General features: G+C 36.4%; 1 protein-coding gene across 7 annotated transcripts in view; it reads right to left on the minus strand.

Annotated features, from left to right (window-relative positions):
- PTPRK (protein tyrosine phosphatase receptor type K) overlaps window positions 1-24,444 on the minus strand; it is a 575,029-nt gene that overhangs the window by 283,939 nt on the left and 266,646 nt on the right. For all 7 annotated transcript variants that reach the window (XM_058307405.2, XM_058307403.2, XM_058307411.2 and 4 more), the window contains exons 4-5: window positions 16,750-16,831; window positions 14,171-14,286 (exon numbers count right to left, since the gene is read on the minus strand). In XM_058307405.2, coding sequence (XP_058163388.1) covers window positions 14,171-14,286; window positions 16,750-16,831 — 198 coding nt within the window. The remainder of the gene's footprint in view (window positions 1-14,170; window positions 14,287-16,749; window positions 16,832-24,444) is intronic.

A 24,444-nucleotide genomic window follows, 5' to 3' on the forward strand; every position in this document is an offset into this window, starting at 1 on the left:
AACTCAAAACCAAATCTGACAACACAAATCCAGTAGGCTTTCCTCTGAATGAAGCTTGGTTTTTATCACTGGTCCAGAAAAATGAACTGATCATTTGTTATTGAACCTTAAGCAATGCATTGTTACAATGAGAAAATATAAACTGCTTTAATGTTTTACTTTGTTGTCGTATTTACTTAGGTCCCAGTAATGCATTATAGTTAAAAGAAGCAATTGACAATATGTGCATTTAAGAAGTCAAGAATAATGATAACTTTTCCTTTTATAAACCCAAAATAATAGGTCTTCACCAGAAGACAAGCTATCAATTTAGCAGGGCTGTGAAGAAGGAAACGAGTAAATTTCTTGCTAATGAAGCAGTGGTTACATACTTCTCTGCCTTTGTAACCTTCTTCAGCCCCAGGCTCTTTGCCCTATTCTTATATTTTTATATGAAATCTCCCCTGCAAACATCCCCAACACTGAAAAGCACTGAGAAATGCATCTCACAATTCTACATGACTCAAGGAGTCATAACTTGCATTTTGTTTTTTTTCCTGCTCCTTTTCTTTTTATTTCCAGATTCTTGTCATGCTTTCTTATATACTTCATCTCAAATACAGGTTACTGCAGCTTGTCACATACCAAATCACCCTGGGTGCATTATCACTCCTCTCCCAACAACTAAGTAAGCTTCACCTTGCAGGATGCATGCAGTATTCATCTGAATTCACCCCCCACCCCACTCCCCACCACTTCCAGTTCCTGAAATAAAGTAGTGCAGTGGTAATATTGGTTGATTCCTCAACATCCATTTCAGTATTGGTCAAACCTCTTGCTACTCTAAGTATAGTCTGCAAACCAGAAACATCAGTTTCATCTGGCAGCTTGATAAAGTGCAGAATCTAGACATGACTTGAGACCTACTGAACCAAAATCGGCATTTTAACCAGATCTCTAGGTTATGCACTAAGATCTCACATCTTGAGACACACTAGTCTAAGATAACCATGGAGCTCCTTTCCCATTAGCAGTGACCAGTTTAAAAATGGGCATGTGTCCTGATTCTAGCCAATGCAATACAGCAGGAAGCCTTTTTTTAGAAAACATTTCCTCATTTCTAAGAAGGTGTACAAGAGAGCAGGCCCCCTTTACTTCTCCTCAATGTGATGTCTGAAACTGGAAGAGCTGACTTGTAATCATTAGAGAGCCCAATCTAAAGGAAAAGCTAACCCAATGAAGATAGCACGTCAAGGGAAAATGACAGAATCAGGTTCTTGATTGAGTCTGGAGAACAGTGTTTACTCCTCGGAGACTCCTCTCTGGACTTCTTGATAAGTGAGAGAAACATTTGGTTTTCTGCTATTTACAGCTTGAAAGTATCCTACTCAATACAAATATGAATCCAAAAGACTTTTGCTCAATTTTACTTGGAAAGAAAGGAAGACATAAAAAGCAAAAACAGTGAAAAAGACATACAAATATTTTATCGCCTAAAATTTGAAAAGCAATGTATAAAAACATGCTTATTTTCCTAAACATCCTTGGTTCACTATATGGTCTTAGACTTAGATCTTCTAAAAGTGAGCACAGATGTTCTCATTAAAATTGCACAGCCAGGATAGACTCCTTTTTCTTTTATTAAATAGCCTCTACTTTGTTATTTAAAAACTTTATTCATAAATAAAACAAAAGCATCTCTACTCATACCATTCCATAATAACAATTAGAAAGTGATCAATAATGATGACTACAAAGAAGACATAACAGACATAAGGAGTCCCTAAAGAAGATACTAATGCAAGAGAACAGAAATATACTGAAAATTATAATTTTTTAAAAATACCTTTTCTGAAATTGAGAAAAAAATGTTTTAAACAATATAATGAAAGAACACATGACATACCTGAAATTTACCCACAATGATACATATTCTCATAAAATTAATGATGTTAAAGAAACAGAAGAAAAAAAAAAAAAACCTTGGCTATCTGGGGGAAAAAAGGTACATTTTATGGAAAAGAAAACTCAATTATCAGACTTTGGTAGCAATATCATATGCTAGCAAAAAATGAAATAGCATATATTTAAGTTACCCAAAGAAAGTGTAAAGAAAGGATTTTTATATCCTTCAAAACTGACAAAAATGAAGGGCACAAATAAACAAAAGTAACCATTATCAACATGCAAGAACTCAGGGAATATTTTTCCCATGAGCTGCTTCTGAGGAATCCACTAGAAAACAAGTTTCTGACAAACAAAAAATGACTAGAGCTACATTGCTATATATACCGAAGATAAACATTTAAAACATACCTACATATGTAACTAAGATTATAAAGGGGGTAAACAGGAAAGAGTATGGAATGTAATGGCTGTATGATCTGACAATGGAGATATAGTACAAGTTTTCAAAAACATGAGAGGAGAATGGGCAGAGCATCTACAAAAATGTTTTAATGTTTTCAGTAGTCATATTGGTGGTAGCATTAGTCCGTTACCAGGTTGATGGGCTGACAATATGAAAGAAAACGAATGAATATGGTAAACTCTAATTCTATCTTCCCCAATGTCATTGAGAACCAAGAATATCAGTGTGGGAAAATACAGAGAAGAAGTAATAGAGAAAGCATTAAATAAAAAGCTCATCAGTCTTGAATTTGAAATATCAGTATGAACCCATCGCCTATTTTATCTTTAAATATATGTATACACTTCTGAGCTCTGTTCACTAAAAAGGTCTAGTGGACTTGTAATTTGTAATATGGGTTCTTGAATATACAGTCTTAAAATATAATTTCTCACTAAAACAACCAGGGAACTGTGGAGAAATGGCTGCTTCCATGCCTGGAGGGTAAAATATAGTAGATGACACTGGAATATCTTACAATATTGGCTAGCCAGGAAACTATCAAAGACTACTAATATCATGTCAAAATTACTTGATTTGAAGAGGCTCCCACTGGCCAAAGATGGGACGATTTGAGCTTTAGTAACAGTAATAATCACAATGGGTTGAAGTCCATTAAATCTGTTTAAATCCATGAGTTCTTAATATATCTTTTAAGAAGAATTGATCACCTTTGCAGGATGATAGGGAACTGACTCCTCAGATTGAGAACTAGTAAATAAAAAAATATTTACGCATGTATGCTTCCTTCTTGATGAACAGTACCAGTGGGTAACTGCATAGTATATGAGGGGAGGTGTTTCTTTACCAGCTAAACAAATGAAAAAGGAATAATAGAAATATAATATCACAGTTTTCAACCTCCATTAATGTATATAGGCATTAGGCATCAAGGCTGCCAAGATCACAAAAAATGAGATGATATTTTGTGCCTCTTGTAATCATACCAAACATCACCTATACTGTTGCCAAACGATCAAGCTTGACTCTGGATCTGGCAGCAAATTTACAGGAAATACACAGCAAAGAGGAACATGTTGAACTGAAGGGGCAATTAGTATCGACAGCAAATGCAGATTGTGGGAAATTATACGTCAAACAGTCTAGGTGGCTCAACAGATTCTGAGGAAAAGAAAAGAAAGGAGGACAAACCTACAAATTCAAAGACACTTAAAAAAACATACATTTTTTAGGGACTCGTAGCCATATAAACTCATTTCTCGTTTCCATTTCCCCCTTACATTAGGTCAAACAGCAATTTAAAGTCATGTTATTATATGTAGACAGTGATATTCTGCTGATCCACATTGAACCTTCAATTCAAGGTCATTTTCCAGTTGCATCATCAATTGGTACTTGGTAGTGATCCCTGGAGGCTTTCAGAAGGATTGCCCTTAAGCACAACTGAGCAGAGTCTAAGAGACAGATAAAGTAGATACAACCCCAGGTATTCGTTCCTTTGAGGGCTAAAGAGACCCACGGGTTCTATGGTCATGGCAGATGGGGTTCACTGCCATGGCAGATGGCCCTTCTTTGGAGCCGGTGTTTCTGCGTGATGGAGCTGGACTCAGATGGGATCTCTTTGCACAAGACTTTCATGCTACTTTACTAGAATTGTAGTTGGTGTTGGGGTTTAAGATATATTTAGGGGATTTGAATCTCTGGACTGACAATATGATAGCCAGGCCCTGAGCCCCAACAGACTTCAGCCCCTACAATCTGATTTATTGGACTCACCTCACTCAGCTAAGATGGAGTTGAAGAAGGACAACCACCACACCATGGAGTCTAGAGGGCCTACAACTGAAAGCAAGAGGATTGCATCCAGTATCCATGTGGAATCTGAGCCTCCTCTTGACATAGAGGTGCAACGGACACAACCAATCCAAGGTCCACAGAGAAAAGGTGACAATGGAGTGGGAAAAGTGGACATGGTGGCTGATGGGTATGGGGAATGGCAGGAAGAGATGAGAGGTGGAGGCGCCTTTGGGATTTAGAGTTGCCCTGGATGGTACTTCAGGGGCAATCACCGGACATGGTAAATCCTCCCAGGGCCCACTGGATGGAATGTGGGAGAGTATGGGCCATGATGTAGACCATTGACCATGGGGTGCAGAGATGCCCAGAGATGTACTTACCAGGTGTAATGGATGAATCATGATGATGGGAGTGAGGGTTGCTGAGGGGGGAGTGGTGGGGTGGGGGTGGTAGGGTTGAATGGGACATTATATTTTTTAATGTAATATTTTTACAAAATCAATTAAAAAATAATAATAATAAAAAGACATACATTAAAAAAAAAAAGACAGGTGAGACTAAACCATAGTGTGCAAGGTCATGCATATGAGTGGGGGAGGGAAATATTTTGGAAAACCCATGAGAGCAAAAAGTCATGATCCTGGCCATTTGTAGGAGCAGAGAGAAGAGAGACCAGGATGAAGCCCAGGAAAGGAGTCTCTGGGATAGCTGGCAGTCTCTTACTTGGCCTGTGTGCTATTTACCTGATAAAAATTCATTGAGTTGTACCTTTATTTTTGCATAGTTTTCTATATCTATGCTTTATTTTGCAAGAAAATCATTTTATAAATATTAGGTCTTCATATGTGACTGCTTTTCATAAGGAAGAAATTGAGCCCACAGCCAAATCCTCCATGTTGGAATCCTGACCAGACGGGCTCAGTGGGGATGTGGGAAAGTGCTTGACATGACACAGGTGGGCAATACCCTGAAAGAACAGCTCTACTGACAGTAGGAGAAAGCATTACTCTTGTAGAGAAAGAGCAGTAAATGGCTATTTATTGATAGTGATAAGAAATCCTTAAGCGTCTATGGTTACCAGGCTTTTATAGTCAGGCTCCATAGACAGAGAAGAAAGGTAAAGAATATTCAGCCCATTATTCATTTAAAATCAATTATGTATTCTGTAGACATAAATTCAGAGTTTATAAATTATTGAAGAAGGAAAAGAATGTACTATATCTTTAAAGCATTGCATTCTTTATGGTAGAAAACCACATAAAGCCAACCCAAATGACCTCAGGGACCTCAAACAATCCTAAAACTTAATTATGACTAAATTTACCAGGGCTTACCACTACATATGATCACATCAAAAATGCCAGAGGCGAAAAATAAACATTATAATCTATGATACACAGTCAGTGATTTACCTTGAGACCTATGAGCAGAATTCTTTAGATGAAGTCATGAAGGAAGATATAATGCTGTAAACTAGAATAAACCAATGTCCCAAGGAAACACAGGAATGAGTAGAACATTAGCTATTAACTACCAAATAAGACATGGTCTCAAGTGAAGCAGAATTAATTGTAAACTAGCATACATACAGAAAAATCACTGCTGCTTAAACTAAGGATGAAGAGGGAAAATTAGAATTAAATACCAGCCTAGTGTTCACCTGTCAGTTTAAATGGAGAGCAGCTTACAGGAATTCAGGAAAGCACAGTGGCATGGTTAACACTTCCAGGACTCCACTCCTATTCCGTGAGCCAAAATGTGGGTATAGAAGAAGCCAGAGCCGAAGACCCCAACAGCCATACCATAGATTAATCCTTCTTAGTGATACAGGACCATCCAGGAGTTTTAATGGGGCCAAAAGCTTTAAATTGTCCAGGTAAAGGTTTATTAAGGCTAAAAAGAGCCAAAAGGAATGAAATGTCTCCTCTTGTTTCAGTTCTATTTAGGATAATTTATATGGCAATTATGAAGACAGAAAGAGGAAACGATAAGCATATGCATCCAATAGACAGTGCCAAAATGGAGAACGAGTAAACAAACTTAGAGACTGCTTCAAAAATAAACTTCAAGGAAATTTATCATCTCATTCTCACGTCTTCCCAAATTTTGTCAAGTGCCACCAGTTCCAAAACCCTGTTGTCTTTGTCTCTCCTTGGCTCCTGACATATTTTTCAATTCCTCCTGCACCATCCATTCCTAGCCCTTCCCCAATTGATGTCTGCCATAAATTATATTTATTTCTACCCCCAGTGTGACTCTTCCACTTCAGTAGATCCTTCTTCTTATATACCTATCCCACACCCATAGAAGACACACAGGGTGTTTTCTGCCTCCCAAATTTACAGTAATAGCCATGCTCATTTAATCTTTGTTTATTCAAATCCTAAATATTCTTCAAGTCTTCAATGATTTCACTAAACACTACCTTCCATGTTGCTCTCTCTCATCTCTGATACAGTAGAGCGTTTAGATTCTGCACAGTCTTATCTTACACATGGCTACAGAATCATACCGTCAGGGATGAAAGATCATAAAAACATGGCCCTTGAATACCCTCCATGTCTCCACCAGGGCTTGTCCTGATTATGCTAGGACACTCCCACTCTTCATAATTTTGCTATTTCCTGGAACAGTTCCTTAGGTTTCAACAGCTTTAGCAGTTACAAAGTTCTGTTCATAACCAGCTTACATCTCTATCCATACAGGTTCTACCATTTAGTCACTTTTAGGAGCCATAAAGAATAAACTGGATCTCTCTTGTATATTCCAAGGTTTTAAGATTTCAAGAAGCCTATCCAGTTGCCCTCAAATCTCAAGATATATGTATACTGTGTCCCTTTAGACATTCTGATGTCACCCCTTAAGTTTGCTCACTGTATTAGGGTTCTCCAGAAAAACAGAACCAACAAGACATATATCTATGAATTTAAATACTAAGGGATTTTTTTAGGAATGTGTTCACACAAGCATGGGGATTGACAAGATCAGATGTCAAAGGATAGGCAGCAAGTTGGGAACTCAATGGTGACACTGAATTCCCCAGGAGAAGCCACAAGTTGGAAACATCGGTGAAGGCAAATTCGCTAGGAGAAGCCGGCTGGCTTTACTAGAAACAAATTCTTTCTGATTGCTGAAACTCTCAGTTCTCTCTTCAAGGCCTCCAACTGACTGTATGAGGAGATTCCTCTCATTGCTGAAGGCAATCTCTTAAGCAATTGTAGATGCAATCAGCCCTAGATGCAATCAGTTTACTCAAAATCTTCACAGTAACTATCAGCCCAGTGCTTGCTTGACCAAACAACTAGACACCATAACTTAACCAAGCTGGCACATGAACTTAAGTATCACCCTCACTGCCCTGGTAATTATATACTGCTTTTGTTTTTCTATTCATTCAGAAGCGTGTCAGCCATTCCAAATGCCATGCACCCAGAAGATGAAAGAAGTCTGACCAAGCTCAAACATTAAGATGCTTCACTATATCTCATTCTTTCATTTGTTTCATTTCTTCATAGTACCTAATGTAATCAAGCTGCTTTTCAAATATTCCTCTGAAATTAGTTTTTAATGAATTATCCACTAAAACTTGCACACATCTAAGCATAAATTAATTTCTTCCAAGAAATTACCTTCATTATAGTAAATGCAAAATTACCAGATTTATTTCTCAGAAAGAATATATCTTCTGTGGGAATTAGAACTAAATCTACCACATCCAGGCATTTCACATAACAATATAAATAAGCATTGGGAAAATACTACAAATAGCATCAGAAAGAGTTTTGTGAGCATTGACTAGATAGCATTTGAAATAGTCTTGTGAGCTACTTCAGCAGTTAGGATTTTTGTATTTTCCAATTAATTCAGTATTTTTTTTCACTCATGATTCAGATTTCCAAAGCTCCATGGTGATGTGTACATAGTGTACAGAAACAAGGTGATGACGTTTCCCTGGACAAGCTAAAATACTACGTGGTCAGAAGTTTCAGACCAACCATTTTCATTGATCCTAGCCTGACAACAGTTGGTAGTGCTGGGAGGTTAGCCCCTCTCTGGTTGTTTTTTAAAGCAATTTGCATCTCATTTTACTAATTTTACTTTCCAATTATTACTCTCCAGCCATTGCTTAAATTATCTGTTTCTCCATAAGGAATGACATTTCCTTTGGCTGAGAAACTAGCGACATCACAGTACATTAGCAGTGATGAGCCTCACCAAGGGCAAAGCAGTGGCTGACTTTTCTGTTCTGGCAGGCCCACTTGAAGGCATGGAGCCAAAACCAGCAGCAATTACTGTCAGATTGGCACAATTGCCACAGCTTTGATGGCACTCTGCATAGGATTACCAGTCACACATTACACAGCCTCATTTCAATTCACCAAAACAAATGGTGCCACCAAAACCTATCCTCAAAGTCCCTACTTTCAATAACTACACTATGAATTTCTCTGTCCAACTCAATGATGCATGCCCGCCAAGCTCAGTTAATGATGGATGGAGTCATTAGCATTTTATTTCTACATTGAACCTGCAGCCAAAGCATATGGTCTGACAGATGTTCCATCAATGGGCTCTATTTGATTTCCCATGTAGATGTCCACTTACACTGGACTGCCATGAAAGAATACCAATTTATAAATTACTGTCCAATCCCAATTTCAATCTTTTCATTCCTCAAAAGTTAGAAGGTGCTCTGAAAATAGAACACACAGGACAAACTTTATTCCCTGTATTTCAGCTTAGACTAATGATTACAAATTGCCCTTTTAACCCAATCACATCACTGGAAATGGAGAAGGACAAAAAGGCAGGTAATATTTGCAGGTCAAGGCCATCATAGAAAATTTAGTACTGCCATTCATCTGGTTATTTGATAAATTGCTTCATATATTCATTTTTTTTCCTTATTTGCATTTTATTTAGGTACAAATTATATACAGGGCATTGGCACATCTTAACTTTTGACAAACATATATACACCATAGAAGCAACATCCCAATAAAGATATAGAATATCACCCCAGAAAGACCCCCCTGCCTACTGGCAATCCTCACTCCCCACAAGCAACCACAGTTCTAATTTATGTCACCACAGACAAAATTTGTCTCTTCTGAAAATGAATATAAATGTACTAATACATGTGCACTCCTTTATGTCTGTCCTCTTTCCCCAAACATAACATATGTTGATGAGATTCATCCATATTGTTACATGTATCAGTGCTTTATTCTTGATTTTGGAGTAACATTCATTGCATGAATGAACCACAAATTGATTACCCATTCCTGCTAATGGATATTGGTGTTCTTGAAACTGTTGGTTTTTATAAATAAAGCTGTTATAAACCTTTCTGTAGAAATCTTTGTGTGGGCACATATCTTCATTTCTCTTGGGTAAATAGTAGTGGAACTGATACATGATATTTTAGCTATTTGCTTATATATTCACTTTTTCTAATAATCTCTTTACCTATTATTCATATTAATGTGAGTTACAACAAAAAAGAACATGACTAACATTTTTAACCTACAGAAATATAAATGTAATTTTTCTTTTTCCTATGAGAAAATTATTTTAAATTGCTCAGGAACATAATCAGATGCTTTTATTGTTTATTTCAGTATATATTGTACTTCAAAATTTCATGTATGACCTCATTTCCTATAACATATATTTTACAATAAGCCTTGTGTTATAAATAACAACACTGGCAGTTCCTTAGGAATAAAATTAATATGGCTTAATTGGGAAAAATGTTTCAAAAATTAAAACATCTAGACATGATGAGGAAGTATTTAGCAAATTGTAAAGGATAAACCATGTTATTACCTTTTTATATGTAGGTTACAATGCTGCTTCACTGAGGTTTTAGAATAGATAAGGAATTTGGAACTTTTCTGAGGATAACTAAGGACTTTTTCCTGTTTCTTATTCTACCTGAATAAAGAGCATAACACACTTTATAAAACTATATTCCATAAAACCACACAATTTCACTCTATCTCTAGCTTGTTGGCATTCAACAGATGTCTAAAAATGTTCACCAGTTTCTTACGTATCACTACTTCATTTGGCACACATCAAGAGGTCAATTCAGGTTGTGCATTTTGTCACTGTTTTCTAAATATCTAAAATGAATGAGCTATTTCTAAGGCAATAATTTTATATATATATATATATATATATAGTCTGAGATATTTCAGAAAAGGATACTCCCTAAAATGTACCCTTATGAGATATCATACAAGATTAGCTCAAGTAATCCCTTATGTATTTGCTTTATTTTGCTCCTTTCTCCAATTTATCCAATTTGCATGTCATTTTAAGCAATTAAAAAATATATATACTTTAACCTAGAGACAACAGACAAGTGAGAGAATTTGTTCTCTAAATACACTTCCATACATAAATTATGTTAAGCATCCAATTCTATTAGGTATTTTGTTCAGTACTTTTCATAACAAGTTATTTTATATCATTTTTCCTTTAAAATAGAAAATTGGCAGCATTGCTGGTTTTGTTACTTCACCCATGTTAAGACAACATTTTACTAATGGAAGTTCAATATTATAATATATCAGTGATCTGAAGGACATAACCAGTTGATGACCATTTTTTATTTCAATGGAATCTAGCAGATGTAAAAGCTACTCTATTATTCTATTATTTCTGTGAATAGGAAGCTATGACATTTCATTGAGTTGATTCAAGTACATTCATTCTCTGTACATTCAGTAGATATTGCAAGCAATTGTTCTCACAATATTACTCAATTTAAGGGGCCATTTTTCCCAGTACAAAACTAATAACAAAAATTTTTCATTCTTTTATCAGATAATAAAGGGTGATCAAGTCCATGTTTCAGGCCACTAGAAATAATGTAAAGACCTAGTGAAGGGTCTTACCACTGAAAGAGATTTCAGTCTCTGTTGTAAACTTAAGACCAATTTTTGGATACCCTAATAAAACTTTGATTAGATGATATTAGAAAACAAAACTATAGAAAAAAATGAGAAACTCACTATGCTAACATACAGTCCATAGTCCATTGATTGATCTGTGGAAAATCAGTTGGTTTTCCTTATATAGAAAAGGAGATTGAGGCCTGCAACAGTTAAATGAATATTGTATATCAACAAAATTAACCACGAAAAGGAGAAGGAAAAGAATTGAGAACTAAGTCTCCTGATCTCTAGGGCACTGTTCAACACCAAGTTAAAATAAGTTGACATCCATTTGCATAGGTTGGTTGGCAGATACACTATGCTACCAGGATTCTTGTGCTTTATTATGTTTTTGCTACAACTGAGCAAAAGATGGGTGTGTTTTGTAAGCCATATTTAAGTGACTATCACTAACCACTTTCTAACTGATGCTTTATATAAATATATGTCATAGCATATATGACCTTTCTCATGTGATTCATTGTTCAACAATATTACTAAAAAGAAAGTTTTCATTTTCATTTTAATTCTAAAAATCTCTAAATTTAGCAACTGATAGGTTTTGATATTTCTTAAACACTGAGGAGAATGATTTAAAGAATCAATTAAGGCAACTTATTTTGATATTATTGAAAAAGACAGAATAGCTTTGGAATGAATAAGGTAGATCTGTAAATTACTGAGGAAATGGCCATGTCATGTCAATCTCAAAGTCAAAAAGAAATACACAAATTCACCTTCATGTGGCAAATGCAAGTAGAATAAAGAGGAGAAAAAAGAAAGCAGAATAACAGTCTTACAGAGTATCTTCTTTCTCATCTTTGCCCAAAAAAATGGCAGGAGGAAAATTTTAAGAAACCATGAATAAAAGAGCCAAGTTTATTCAATTACAAAGTAGGAAATGAAACAAACAAAAGATGAGCAGTTTTTGACTGCAACCCACTCAGACCAGCAGGGTCCAGAGAAGTCTTTGTTGCTTCAGGCAGCTGGTGTCTGAGGATACAAAACCCTTTTTATTTCAATGTCACATTAAATCCTGGGGCATAAAACCTGGGGCCTCTGGCTCTCCAAGGCAGAACTATATAGATTACAAATAAAGTCAAAGGCTAAATAACATTCCCATCTAAATGAAAAAATAATTAGCAAAGTAATTAGTAAATATTTCTAAAAACATAATTTTAAACCTAATTATTTATTCAGGCGAAGAGAGAGACCAGGAGAGCTTGGGAGTCTGTCTTGATATTTAACTGATAAGTTGTACATTATAAAATAATTCTCCATGAAGAGTTATCTCATATTTCAGTACCTATATGGGAAATTAACATGAGCACAGACAGAAATAGGGGGGAGGGGCTCATTTTTTTTCAATATTTAAGTACAAAAGATCACCTGGAAATCAAATAAATTATTTGACCATTGTGAGAATTAAATGGCATAACATTTAACACAAAATCAGGTAGGTATGGTTTCAATATTATTTATTTTAGGAGTACTCTATCCACCTGCAAACTTATGATACCCCCAACTCTAATTTTACCTCTCTAAAGATATGGCAAAATAAAACGTCATTTTTATGTTCAAGAAATTAAGCAGATCTTACAAGGAGTTTTCTTTGTGGTCTTCTTTGGCATTCTTGAGAATTTAATATTCAAACTAACTAAACATCTATCCTTGTTCTGATGCAGATAGGACCAAAAGAAGGGGATGCTTAAAGAATGCTATTACTTTCATATTTTCTTGCGTCAAATATTTAGCTCAAAAAGCTTCTGTCATGAGCCCATTCTTCTGGTTCTAGAGCTACCCTCAGCTCCCTCTTCCTTACCCCAGTTTGTCATATATATTTGTTATAAATTCTCTGAAGGCATAGTCCATTTCTTAGTCTACTGTTTTCTGATTCTTTTATTTTTTTTGTTTTTGTTTCTTTTTTAAAATTGTATTATATGTTTGTATTTTCTTTCTTAGTTATTATTTTATCTTATTCTTTTAAAGAATTTTATTTTGGGAAGCGGACTTGGCCCTATGGAGGGAAGTGTGCTTGCTCCAATGGAGGGAGGAGGACTTGGCCCAAAGGATAGGGTGTCCGCCTACCACATGGGAGGTCCACAGTTCAAATCCCGGGCCTCCTTGACTCGTGTGCAGCTGGCCCATGCACAGTGCTGATGTGCACAAGGAGTGGCATGCCATGCAGAGGTGTCCCCCATGTAGGGGGATCCCACGGGCAAGGAGTGCGCCCCATGAGAGCCACCCAGCATAAAAGAAAGTGCAGCCTGCCTAAGTATAACGCCACACACATAGAGAGCTGGCGCAGCAGATGACGCAACAAGAATAGACACAGATTCCTGGTGCCACTGACAACAATACAACAATGGAAGCAGACACGGAAGAACACGGAGCGAACAGACACAGAGAGCAGACAACTGGGGTGGAGGGAGGGAAGGGGAGAGAAATAAATAAATGAAAAATAAAATAAAGATATTTATTTCTCTGCACTGTTTTCAATTGCCTGGCATGTATATTAAATTGCAATTAATAAAATATATTGTTTATTGAGAAATTCATACGCACAAGACATATGTCTCAACTTTAGATGTATGGTTAACACTCATACACAAGAGTATAAAAAATATAATTGGCTCTCTTCCAATTCACAGTTCATAAAACACTCCCAAGGGTTTCTTAAAATACTTCTTAAAAATTTATCAGAGTATGAGAGTTCCTACTGAAGAATTATGTTCTTGTAAATTCAATTTTCAAAATATTAATCAATACGAAAATTTTCATTTGCAATGAGTCTAGAAAAATACTTTCAAAGTGTGCATGTTAGAGAATCATTAGCCTTCACTGGAAATGAACAGCAATACTCATTATTAATTCTACCTCCTCCTATTTTCATTCCAAAAAGGGAAAAGTGTGATGTGAATTTTCAGCAAATTAAACCAAACTCACACAAAAGACAACTTGTTCCAAGTGCACGCACAAACACACAGGGGAAGGGATGAGACCACAAATGTACTCATTTGTGATTTTTTTTTGAAAAAATCAAGTGTACCCTTTATGTCAGCTGTCAACTTGGCCTTACCTGCAGCCACAACTTGTTATGCACAGCATCTCTCCCTGTAGCGATACACTGGAAGGTGGCATTCTGCCCTGCGTTGACCTCTACATCCCCCAGGCGGAGGAAATGGGGAGATTTATCTGTGAAGGCAGAAGAAAAAAAATATGTTTTTCACAGGAAGAAAACCTAGCATGTTACTTTTTCCCAACAGAATAATGTTGTTAATATTTTGACCTTTGACCAAGACTAATATCACATAGATGAAAATTGAGGTTTCCTTGTGACTTTTCCCACTTCTCTTTTCTCAGCAGTTCTATTACTTGTTTCCCCCATAGTTGCTCTACGGAGTGAACGCGCCACAATGCCCATTGCCTTACCGCCAGAACGCGCTGCATAGATGATGATACAAATGGTACAAGTCAAAGCAAGCAAAAGAGATTAAACAGGCACAAATCAGAGCATAATATAAAAATATAATGAAAACATGTGGTGATACCTAAAATACTGACAGTTACATGGCCAGTGAACTATTATTAAGCTACAGTTTACACAGCTAGATATTCTTCCTGTTGATTTCTCTTTTTAAAACTCTTTTTAAAAAGAGTTATAACCCTCTAGCACTTCTAAGACAAGGGGATATTTTAGTTTCCCTCAAAGAGATATCAGCTTAACTGCTATGAAATCCTCTTCCTATTCCTTTATAGCCCTACGAAAGTTACCCAAAAGAATTATTAGATCAACAAAAAGTGGTAACTGCAGTCAAAATATACAAGAGTTATATGACAGTCAAGCAAGTTTTTGCTGCAATTACCTTTTAAAACTAAAAGCTCATTGATGTTTTCCACTGAAAGGAAAGGTAAACAGGAAAAAGCTAAGCCTCCGTGAGCGAGAGAACAGTACACAGAGGAACACTCTAACTGAAACTGCTGCAATGTGCTCAATTCGTACTTTTGTTTGTTTACTCAAGAAAGCTTTTCTTTGATTTAACACCTATCAAGTGGTACAAAAGAACAGTAGATGATAACCCGATTCTCTTATACTAATGGATTTAAAGAACCTAGGAAATCCACTTGAACTTAGAGTGAAGTGATTTTGTTCTCTTTATTCCTGGAGAATATCACATGGAATATACAATTTGACCCTTATGGGCTACATCTCTTTCTGGTTCCTCACCTCAGCAAAGCTCCAGAAAAAGGAATGCTTGCGCTAGGCACATGAGCTAGAATGGGAGCTTTCCAATTATGGACTCCACATCCAGGAACTTGTCAGACTTACTGAATGAGAACCAAAGGCAGCACCCAGCAATCTGTGATTAACCACATGCTCCGGGTGATTTAGGTACACGCTAGCATGTGACAACCACTTAGCAGGAGCACAGCATTTGACCCTCACAGCATGTGACCTTCAACATTTGCTCAATGTCAAAGCTGCTTACAATTAGAGACAATTCTGCCAGAGAAGATAACTGAACAGATAATCCAGAATTTATGGGTCATGGGAAATGCTGCCATTGGAACAGGCAGCAAAAGTTTGAATTTACGCCCAGTGCTTTATATCTGGCTCTGTTGACTGAATTGACTTTCAGAGAATTTGGTATAGAGACAAGTCTAGAAATGTGATCTCAAGAGCAACCAGTGGATAGTGAGCTGTTTGTGAGCATGGTGGGTTTCTCATTGTTTCTTTTCTCCTGCTTTGCTTTTAATATGGACTAATTGGAGTTTTATCAGGATATCCAAAAATTAGTCCTAAGTTTGCAATAAGGTGAATTCTTTCCCTTCATTCTGACAGAACCTTCAACATAAATGAACACCAAACTCAGTGAAGCTTCTTTTAATTTTCCTTTCAGTTAAACTATGATTTATCTTCTTTGTTTCATGCACAATTTAATAATATGAATAGACTGAACAAGTCATAGAGTTGCATTTACAATTATACTTAGTTCTCAGTTATGAAATAATTTAAAAGATTCATTTACTACGTGTTCAATCAGTTAGAAGGCTGAAAATTTTTTGATTAAGAAACTCTGTACTACTATTTCAGAGTTCTGTTAAAACTGAACAGAAGGCAAGAAGTTAACAACATTAAAAGAGATAGCAGGGAAGCAGACTTGGCCCAATGGATAGGGCGTCCGCCTACCATATGGGAGGTATGCGGTTCAAACCCCAGGCCTCCTTGACCCAGTGGAGCTGGCACACGCGTAGTCCTGATGTGCGCAAGGAGTGCCATGCCACGCAGGGACATCCCCCGTGTAGGGGAGCCCCATGCGCAAGGAGTGCGCCCCATAAGGAGAACTGCCCAGCACGAAAGAAAGTGCAGCCTGCCCAAGAATGGCACCACACACACGGAGAGCTGACGCAGCAAGATGATGCAACAAAAAGAAACACAGATTCCCGTGCCGCTGATAAGGATAGAAGCAGTCACAGAAGAACACACAGCAAATGGACCCAGAAAGCAGACAACTGGGAGGGGGTATAAATAAATAAATAAATCTTAAAAAAAAGAGAGATAGCAAATGACCAAGTGATGAGTAGTCACCAATCACTGTCAATATATAAAAGATGTTGAAAGGACATAGAATAATACAATCCTTAATCACAACCTACCACAGGGATAACTCAGTACTTGGATGTCATCAATGGCAATATAACCACTTCTTCCTCCTGAGACTTCAGCTTCAAATATAACCTGTCAGAAGGAAACAGAAAACATTTGCAACAATCATTTGTAAAGAATTTCCACAGTGGAAGGAGAATAGCTATAACATGCTTAAAAAATTAAATTTTATTTTTGTTCCAGAAGATTTGATATTTTATTTTTAATGTACAATAATTTCTTAAAACTTGTCACACCTAAACAAAAATATTTAAACAGCAATCAAATTATTGAGGTTAGGCAGCTCTCCCAATTTTTTATTTTTTTTATTTTTAAGCAACTACTTTAAATGTTGTTAGATTAACTGAACAGGCAGTATACAGGCAAATCTGACCTTTCTGAAAGTATGTTTTCTCTTATTGACTTTCTGTTATATATTTCATATGGCAGCAATGACCATAAGCCAAGCAGTTGCTAACCTCTAAAGATATCAAATGAATAAATAACTAATCTGAACCTTTAAATAGCAGAAATTTTCAAGGATGGAGGTTGAGGGAAAGATGAGGAAATAAAAAATATTCCAGGCAAAAGAAACTACATACAACGGTACAAAATACAGCTAAATGATTGAGGATCTAAGTGTATATAATCTGTATGGCCACAAATATCCCAAAGGGAAGAGAAGAGATGAGAGAGGTAGGCATGTAAGGTCTGAATACCATGGGACAAGGACAGGAATACATGCTGTCTTAATGCTCTACATTAAGAAATGCCAAGGAAAACAAACAAAACAAAACAACGACAAAAACAGATTCCATGTTCAAAGACAAGCTCATGATAACACCAGAAAGTCTTCTGGCCTTTCTTTTAATAGTGTGTGCTGTGGCTTTTTAAGAGAATGACTTGGCATGCAGCTTTTCCAAATTTTATTTGAATATGGCACCCTTTGTTCATGGAGAAATATGGAGGATCTATTTTCTGAGTGAGCATTGTGCAAGGCATTTTAGGAAATACAATGGAAGCTAATGTTGGAGTTGACAAAGTTGTCTATTAGAAAGATATATATTTGGGCGTGAAAGATGGTTTAAAAGAAGATAAGACTGGAAATAGGTAAAATGATAACAGCAATGAGAATGGAGAGATGAAAAGAGAAAGGAAATATAAAAACACTACTATAGAAGTAGACAAGATAGAACTCAGTGAGGTATTAGTTGTAGAGAATGAAAGAGTGAAATGTAGGACAGTTCTCAGTTCAAGCTTGGACAACTAGGCAGAGGATGCTGTTATTAGCTAGGGCTGGGGATACAGAGGTTCCAATTTACGGAAGGAAATAACTAAGTTTTGGACATTTCAGCTTGGATTTGCCTAAGATATATCCTGGGTAAATGCTTAGATGATAATTAGATGCACTGGGAAGAGAAGAGATGGATCTAGAATAAAGCTATAGATTTGAATTCAGCATCAGAGAAATGAATAAGCTATGAACTTGAGAATTGCCCTGATAGGAGTGTGTAAGATAGCCTAGAAAGATAAAGTGAGAAAAGAAAAACACTGAAAATGGAAGGCCAACACTGAAAAGATAGCCAGAGGAAGAAAAGCCAATGAAAAATGATTAAGATTTAATGATCAAAGAAGGAAGACAGAGACCAGGAGAGCAGCAAGCAAGGGAGGAGTCTTTAAGAATTTGAAAGTGGATTATGCTTCCAATAGGTATACTAACTTGAGGTTAGTCAATACTCCTATTAAAAAGATTAGAAAAGCCAGAAATTACATAATTTAAAGATATCATATATATGCATAAACAATAACATGTATATGAACACAAATTTTAGGAAGGAAAAAAGTCTTCTCCAATGTGATCAGATATTCTCCTACCATTTTTCCTTTCACATGAGAATATTTATCAATTCTGAGATCAGGCTGTGATTCTAGCTCTGTATAGAATGAGGGCATCTGATGGGAGAAGAAAATAGTGCAGTTGTGCAGAAAGAGAACAACAAATTTCAAATTGATGAAGCTGGATGAAAACAGATGTAGAAGATCAAGAAGATGGAGTAATAAGCTTCAGGGTTCCATCCTCCCATATAAGCTTTGAATAACCAGCAAGAACTGGCAGAAACATAGTTCTCAAAGCTCCAGAAAACAGGTAAGGGACTATAGTAAGAATAAAAAGGTAAGCATCAAAAAAAGGGGTAGTAACTTAATAGAGGTAGTATCTCCCGGTGATCTGGCTGGTAAGGTGTGCAGCCAGCAGGAAGTCCCTGTGCAGGTTTCTGGTCCTGGTTCTGGAGGGAGCTGAGCAACCCTCATACACAACTGGAAGCATGTACGTCTAGTCCAACGTGCCTGGTAGCAACCTTCCTGAGGGACTGAACTAAGACACTAGTCACAGGCTCACAATCACAGAACTTTCCCTGCCTGTCAAAGGCAGTTCACAATGCTGCACTGGAAGTTCAGTCAAGTTGGGCTGCCTGGGGGAAGGGATTGTTGGCTATAAGACATACAGGACTAAGAGGAAACTTGTTCCTTGGAAAGAAGGAACATATGTATTCATGTAAGCAGGGAATTCATAGGGTCACATATGCATGTCTAAGACAAAACATATGCACAGATAGGATCAGGGAGGACCCAATGCTTTGGCCTTGAGCTATTCTCTAAGCTCATTTGTATGGATGAGCTCTGAAGGAGAGAGCACACTCACAGTTCACTCTGCAAAAGACTGGAAAAGGTTTTGTGCATGTGTGTCTGTTTTGTTTTGTTTTTTGCTTAGCTCTTGGCACTCAAGGAAAGTTCTGTTGGATTCAACATTAAGGAACAGATGCCTTATAGTCTGAATTCCAGTGATAACATATTAAAATAGGAAAATGCCCAGGTTACAAGAAAAGAATTAGAAAACATACAACGACATAGGAAATGATGGCCCAGGCAAAGGAGAGGATTAAAACATTAGAAACTATCAACAAGGAGGACCAAAACTGGAGCATACCAGTCAAAGAGTTTTACAAAATGGACCTAAATATGCTCAAAGAACTAAAGGAAAACACGGACAAAGAGGTAAGGGAAACCAGGAAATCAATAGAGCAACACAAAGGAAATATCAACAGAGAGATAAAAATTATGAAAAGGAACCAAACATAGCTGAAGGCCACAGTCACGGGAATTAAAAATTCCCTAGGTGGGTTCAGTAGCAGATTGGAGCTGGCAGAAGAAAGAATCCGTGAGCTGGAGGATACGACAATTGAAATTATTCATCTGAGGAGCAGAAAAAATGAAGAAACGGAACAGAGCCAGAAGAACCTGTGGAACACCACCAAGTGCAACAATATGTGCATTGTGGGACTCCTAGAAGTAGAAGAGAGAAAGGGTCAGAGAGAACATTCATAGAAATGATGGCTGAAAACTCCCCAAATTTAATGAAAGCATGAATCAGCACATCCAAAATATTCAATGAACTCCAAACAGGATAAACCCAAACAGATCTAACAATCACATTTTATAATCAGACTGCTGAATGCCAAAGATTAAAAGAGAATTATGAAAGCCACAAGAGAGAAACAACGTGTCACAAACAAGGGAGCCTCAATACATTTTTATCGATTTCTCATTGGAAGCCATGGAGACAAGAAGGCAGTGACATGACATAATTAAAATGCTGAAGGCAAAAACATTCCCAAATAAAACTTCTAAACATGGCAAAACTATCTTTAAAAAGTGAGGGAGAGATTAAGGCATGCCCAGATAAACAAATGCTGATAGAGTTTATTACCACTACAGAAGCCCTACAAGAGATGCTACAGAGAGTTCTGTAGGTTGAAAGGAAAGGAAAGTAGACAATAGATCAAACCTGCATGAAGAAATAAAGATCTCCATGGGAATTAAAGACATAGATAAATATAAATGTCAGTATTATTGTATTTTTGGTTTGTAACTCCAGTTTTTATCTCCTATCAGATCTAAAAGGCAAATACAAAAAAATATGTTAAGGATCAAGCAGCAGTTTTGAAATCATGATATATAAACATGTAATTTATGACAAGAACTACATTAAAATGGGGTGATGGAGGGGTATAGGAACATTGTATATAGTACTGAAGTTCAGCTGATATCAAAGGAAACAAGATTATTATAGATTTAGGATGTTATATATAAATACCATGTTAATTACAAAGAAAATATTGGAAAGTTGGTAAGTTAACCAAGACAGAAAGTAAAATACAGGAGAAATGGGGTGTAGGGTTTCTGTTTGGGGTGATGGGAACGTTTTAGAAATGGAAGATGGTGATGGTACCACAGCACTGCAAATATGATTAATTCCACTGAATGGTAGCCTTTAAGAGTAGGAGAGATGGGAAAGTTCATGTTGTATGAATGTTCCCACAATTTAATGTAATATGTGAAACTGGAAAGGATCTATTAAGGGAAAAGGAAAGGTTATACAGGACGTTTTTGGGACATAGGCAAAAACCAGAAAATAGACTGTAAGATTTATATCAATATCAAAATTCTGATCTTGATAACTGCACTTAAGTGAATAAGAAATGCACATGGCAGTGTTAAGTGTTCAAGGAGAATGATGTATACAACCTACACTTAAGTGTTCAGAAACTGGAATGACAGACACACAGAGAGGTAAATAGGTAGAATAAAATGGCAGATGTGACAAAATAACATTGGTGGATGTGTGTAACTGGCAGGGGTATAGTGCAGTTCTCTGTATGTGGTTTGTATTATTTTTCTAACTGTCCTGTAAGTTTGAAAGTATCTCAAAATAAGTTAAAACAAGAAGCAGATCATGGTAAATTATATCAAATGTAGGAGAAAGGTCAATAAAAAATAAAATTAAAATGTACCAGTTGGATTTGGCATTAGGAGTTCCCTGGTAACATGTGCTAGAATCAATTTTCAGTAGTACAAGGGACAGAAGCTTGATTTACCAGGCTAACAATAATAATAACCAAAATTTACATACAGACATATACATACAGACAAGAGACCATCCAAGGCTTGCATGAATATCTGTACCTGTTAAGTGTACTCTTTCTATTTTTGTTTCTTTCTCTAGATAAACACTCACTCTGAATGCTTTTAATCCTCACTATAATTGCATGAAGGGGGCATTATTTCTATCCTCATTTTAAGGCAGGTTAAGTAACTTGCCCATGTCCAACACCCTAACAAATGGTGGAGTCATGAATGGAACCCAGGCCATCTGCCTCCAGGGTCCAAGTATCCATCAACTTGACTACATGCATCTCAAAACAAAGAAGCAAACACAGGAGAGTAGTTCCTTTAATAGACTCTAAAATTAGTCATTTTAAATACTAAACTGAATATTATATTTACTAAGCAGTGTTAAACCACATCCATCTCTTACCACCCTTCCACATCCATCCCAAAGCCTCAGAAAATGGTATCAAGTAGGCTGGGACAGCTCCTCTCCCTCCCATCAAGTTACCTTTTCTTGGGTAACATCATTTTTATTTTGAGTTTGCCACTTCGACTGTTGATTTAACTGGCCTAAATTTAATCTGAGAAGAAGGAGAACAGAGTTTGTACAGGAAGAGAAATGCTTCTTCATGGAATGATAGTAATCTATGAACTCAGAAGAGTGACTGCGTGTGTATATGTATACATATGTTTTATATTTTATATATATGGATTCCGTGTGAACCCACAATTGTCATGTCGCTTTTTAAATACTGAAACAAAGACTTAGCAAGAAGAAGAGGATCAAAGACTTTAAATAATATAGAAATTGAGGCAATTGTAGCATAAGCCATTTTCCTGAGTATAAGAAAAATTATATTTCTCCCAACTCTCCAGTTTGGAAATTCTTAAGCACATCACGTTATCATTTAGAGCCAAGTCACAACTTCTGAACATGGATATAATATGGGTTTCATTATAAAATTTTATGAGGACTAAATGGTAACATATGTAGAAGTGCTGGATAAACCAAACAGTATGATTAGCAACACTGCTAATGTGAGATATGGATAAGTGTATCCAAGGAAAATAAATTTCATTTATTACAACAGTGATTCAAGAAAATGGAAGTTATAGAAAGACAAAGTGAGAAAAACATTAAGGGGAAAAAAGGACATTCTCATGAGAAACCACGCATCTGTATAATTAATCATTGTTTATCTTCTTTCAGTGCTATTGTAGTCAACATTCATTAAATTATTTAATCTTCTAGGTTTACCCTAGTTTTACTTTCTCAAATTGTTTAACTTTCCTTGCTTCATATAGGTACTAAGTTTAAACAAGATAATTGCACCCCAGAGAAAAGTTTCTTATTTGTTCATTTAAATTGAGCTTTTTTCAGGACAATAAATTTGTGCCTTGATTTAAAAAGGGGCAAAAAGATCAGTTCTTTATTAAAGGAAAAAAAATAATGTTTCTCTCTTTAGTGACCTCATTTTCCCTGCTAAGCGTTGGCTTTGCCTCATTAACAAAAGCGAAAGGAAATTTCTAAGATCAGATTCCTTTGCTGCTGAAGATCTAATCAGCTTTTTCAGTTCCATAGAACCTTCACCTTGTAAAGTTCTTCTGTCCAGTCAGGGGAAACAAATCTCAACGGCTCCAATTGCAAATCTTGATTACGCAAAGCTGGCTTGGGTTAATGCTCAGGTCAGATCTAAAGCTTGGTGTCAGGTAGTCACCCAGTGCTTCCCAGAAAACAAGCAATGGAATCCACACCAGATGTCAACTTTAACCCACCCAGGAGGCCAACCTGGGAACACAACAAATGCACTCCACTTTTCATGCTGTTTTCACTCCACCCCATTACCTGAAATACTAAAGGTGATGACTCTCATCAAATTTTCGCTACTCCAGCAACATTGCTGGATTATTAACTAAGTAAGTGAATCAAGTTGAGTTAAAGTAGAGAAAGAAAACACAGAAAACCGGTAGGCCCTGAAGAACAAAGACAACTTTATCCTTTGGCAAAAATGAACTAAATACAAATTTGCTGAGGAAGTACCTCACATAATGGAAAGCTGAGCTAGATGTTAGGAAGGAAAGAATCTAGTCCTTGATTTGCTATGATGCATAACAGAAGCAAATTACTTAACCTGTATCTCCACATCCTTATCTGGCAAGGCTGACCTTATCTACAGAAAAGGTTTGTTGTGAAGATTAAATAATATATGTGAAATGATTAAATGATACATGAAATACCATGTAATACATAATAGTATGAATACTAGAAAAATCTGGGGGGAAAATGCCCTTAATTTTCTTTCAAGAGTTCATAGTGTTGAGTTCAAGCTCTACGGTAAGCTATAGCTTTAGTCCATACTCTTTGTGTGAATTTGGACAAGTTATATAAAACTTCAGCCTCCTCTTCTATAAAAAGAAACTTTGTATTCACCTCAGCATTAGAGGGAGGAGTAAGGGAGAAAATTCACCTGAAACACTTAGCACAGCACCAAGATCACAGTAAGAATTCCATAATATCATCATGGAAAATAACAAATATCCAAACATAGGCTAACATAAAATTTCTTCTCATTCCCTTATTCTCTCTCCCTTGAGAAACCTAACCCTCTACAACCATTTTGGAATGAATAATGAATGAATGAATAAATAAATAAATATGATGTGGTATTTTATTCTTATAAACCTACTTAATGTTGTGTTTTTGTGGCTTGAATTTTTAAACATTTAATTTTTCTCATGTATAGTTCACAGTAAATTAT

Source organism: Dasypus novemcinctus, chromosome 11 (assembly GCF_030445035.2).
Source record: "Dasypus novemcinctus isolate mDasNov1 chromosome 11, mDasNov1.1.hap2, whole genome shotgun sequence".
NCBI lineage: Eukaryota > Metazoa > Chordata > Mammalia > Cingulata > Dasypodidae > Dasypus > Dasypus novemcinctus.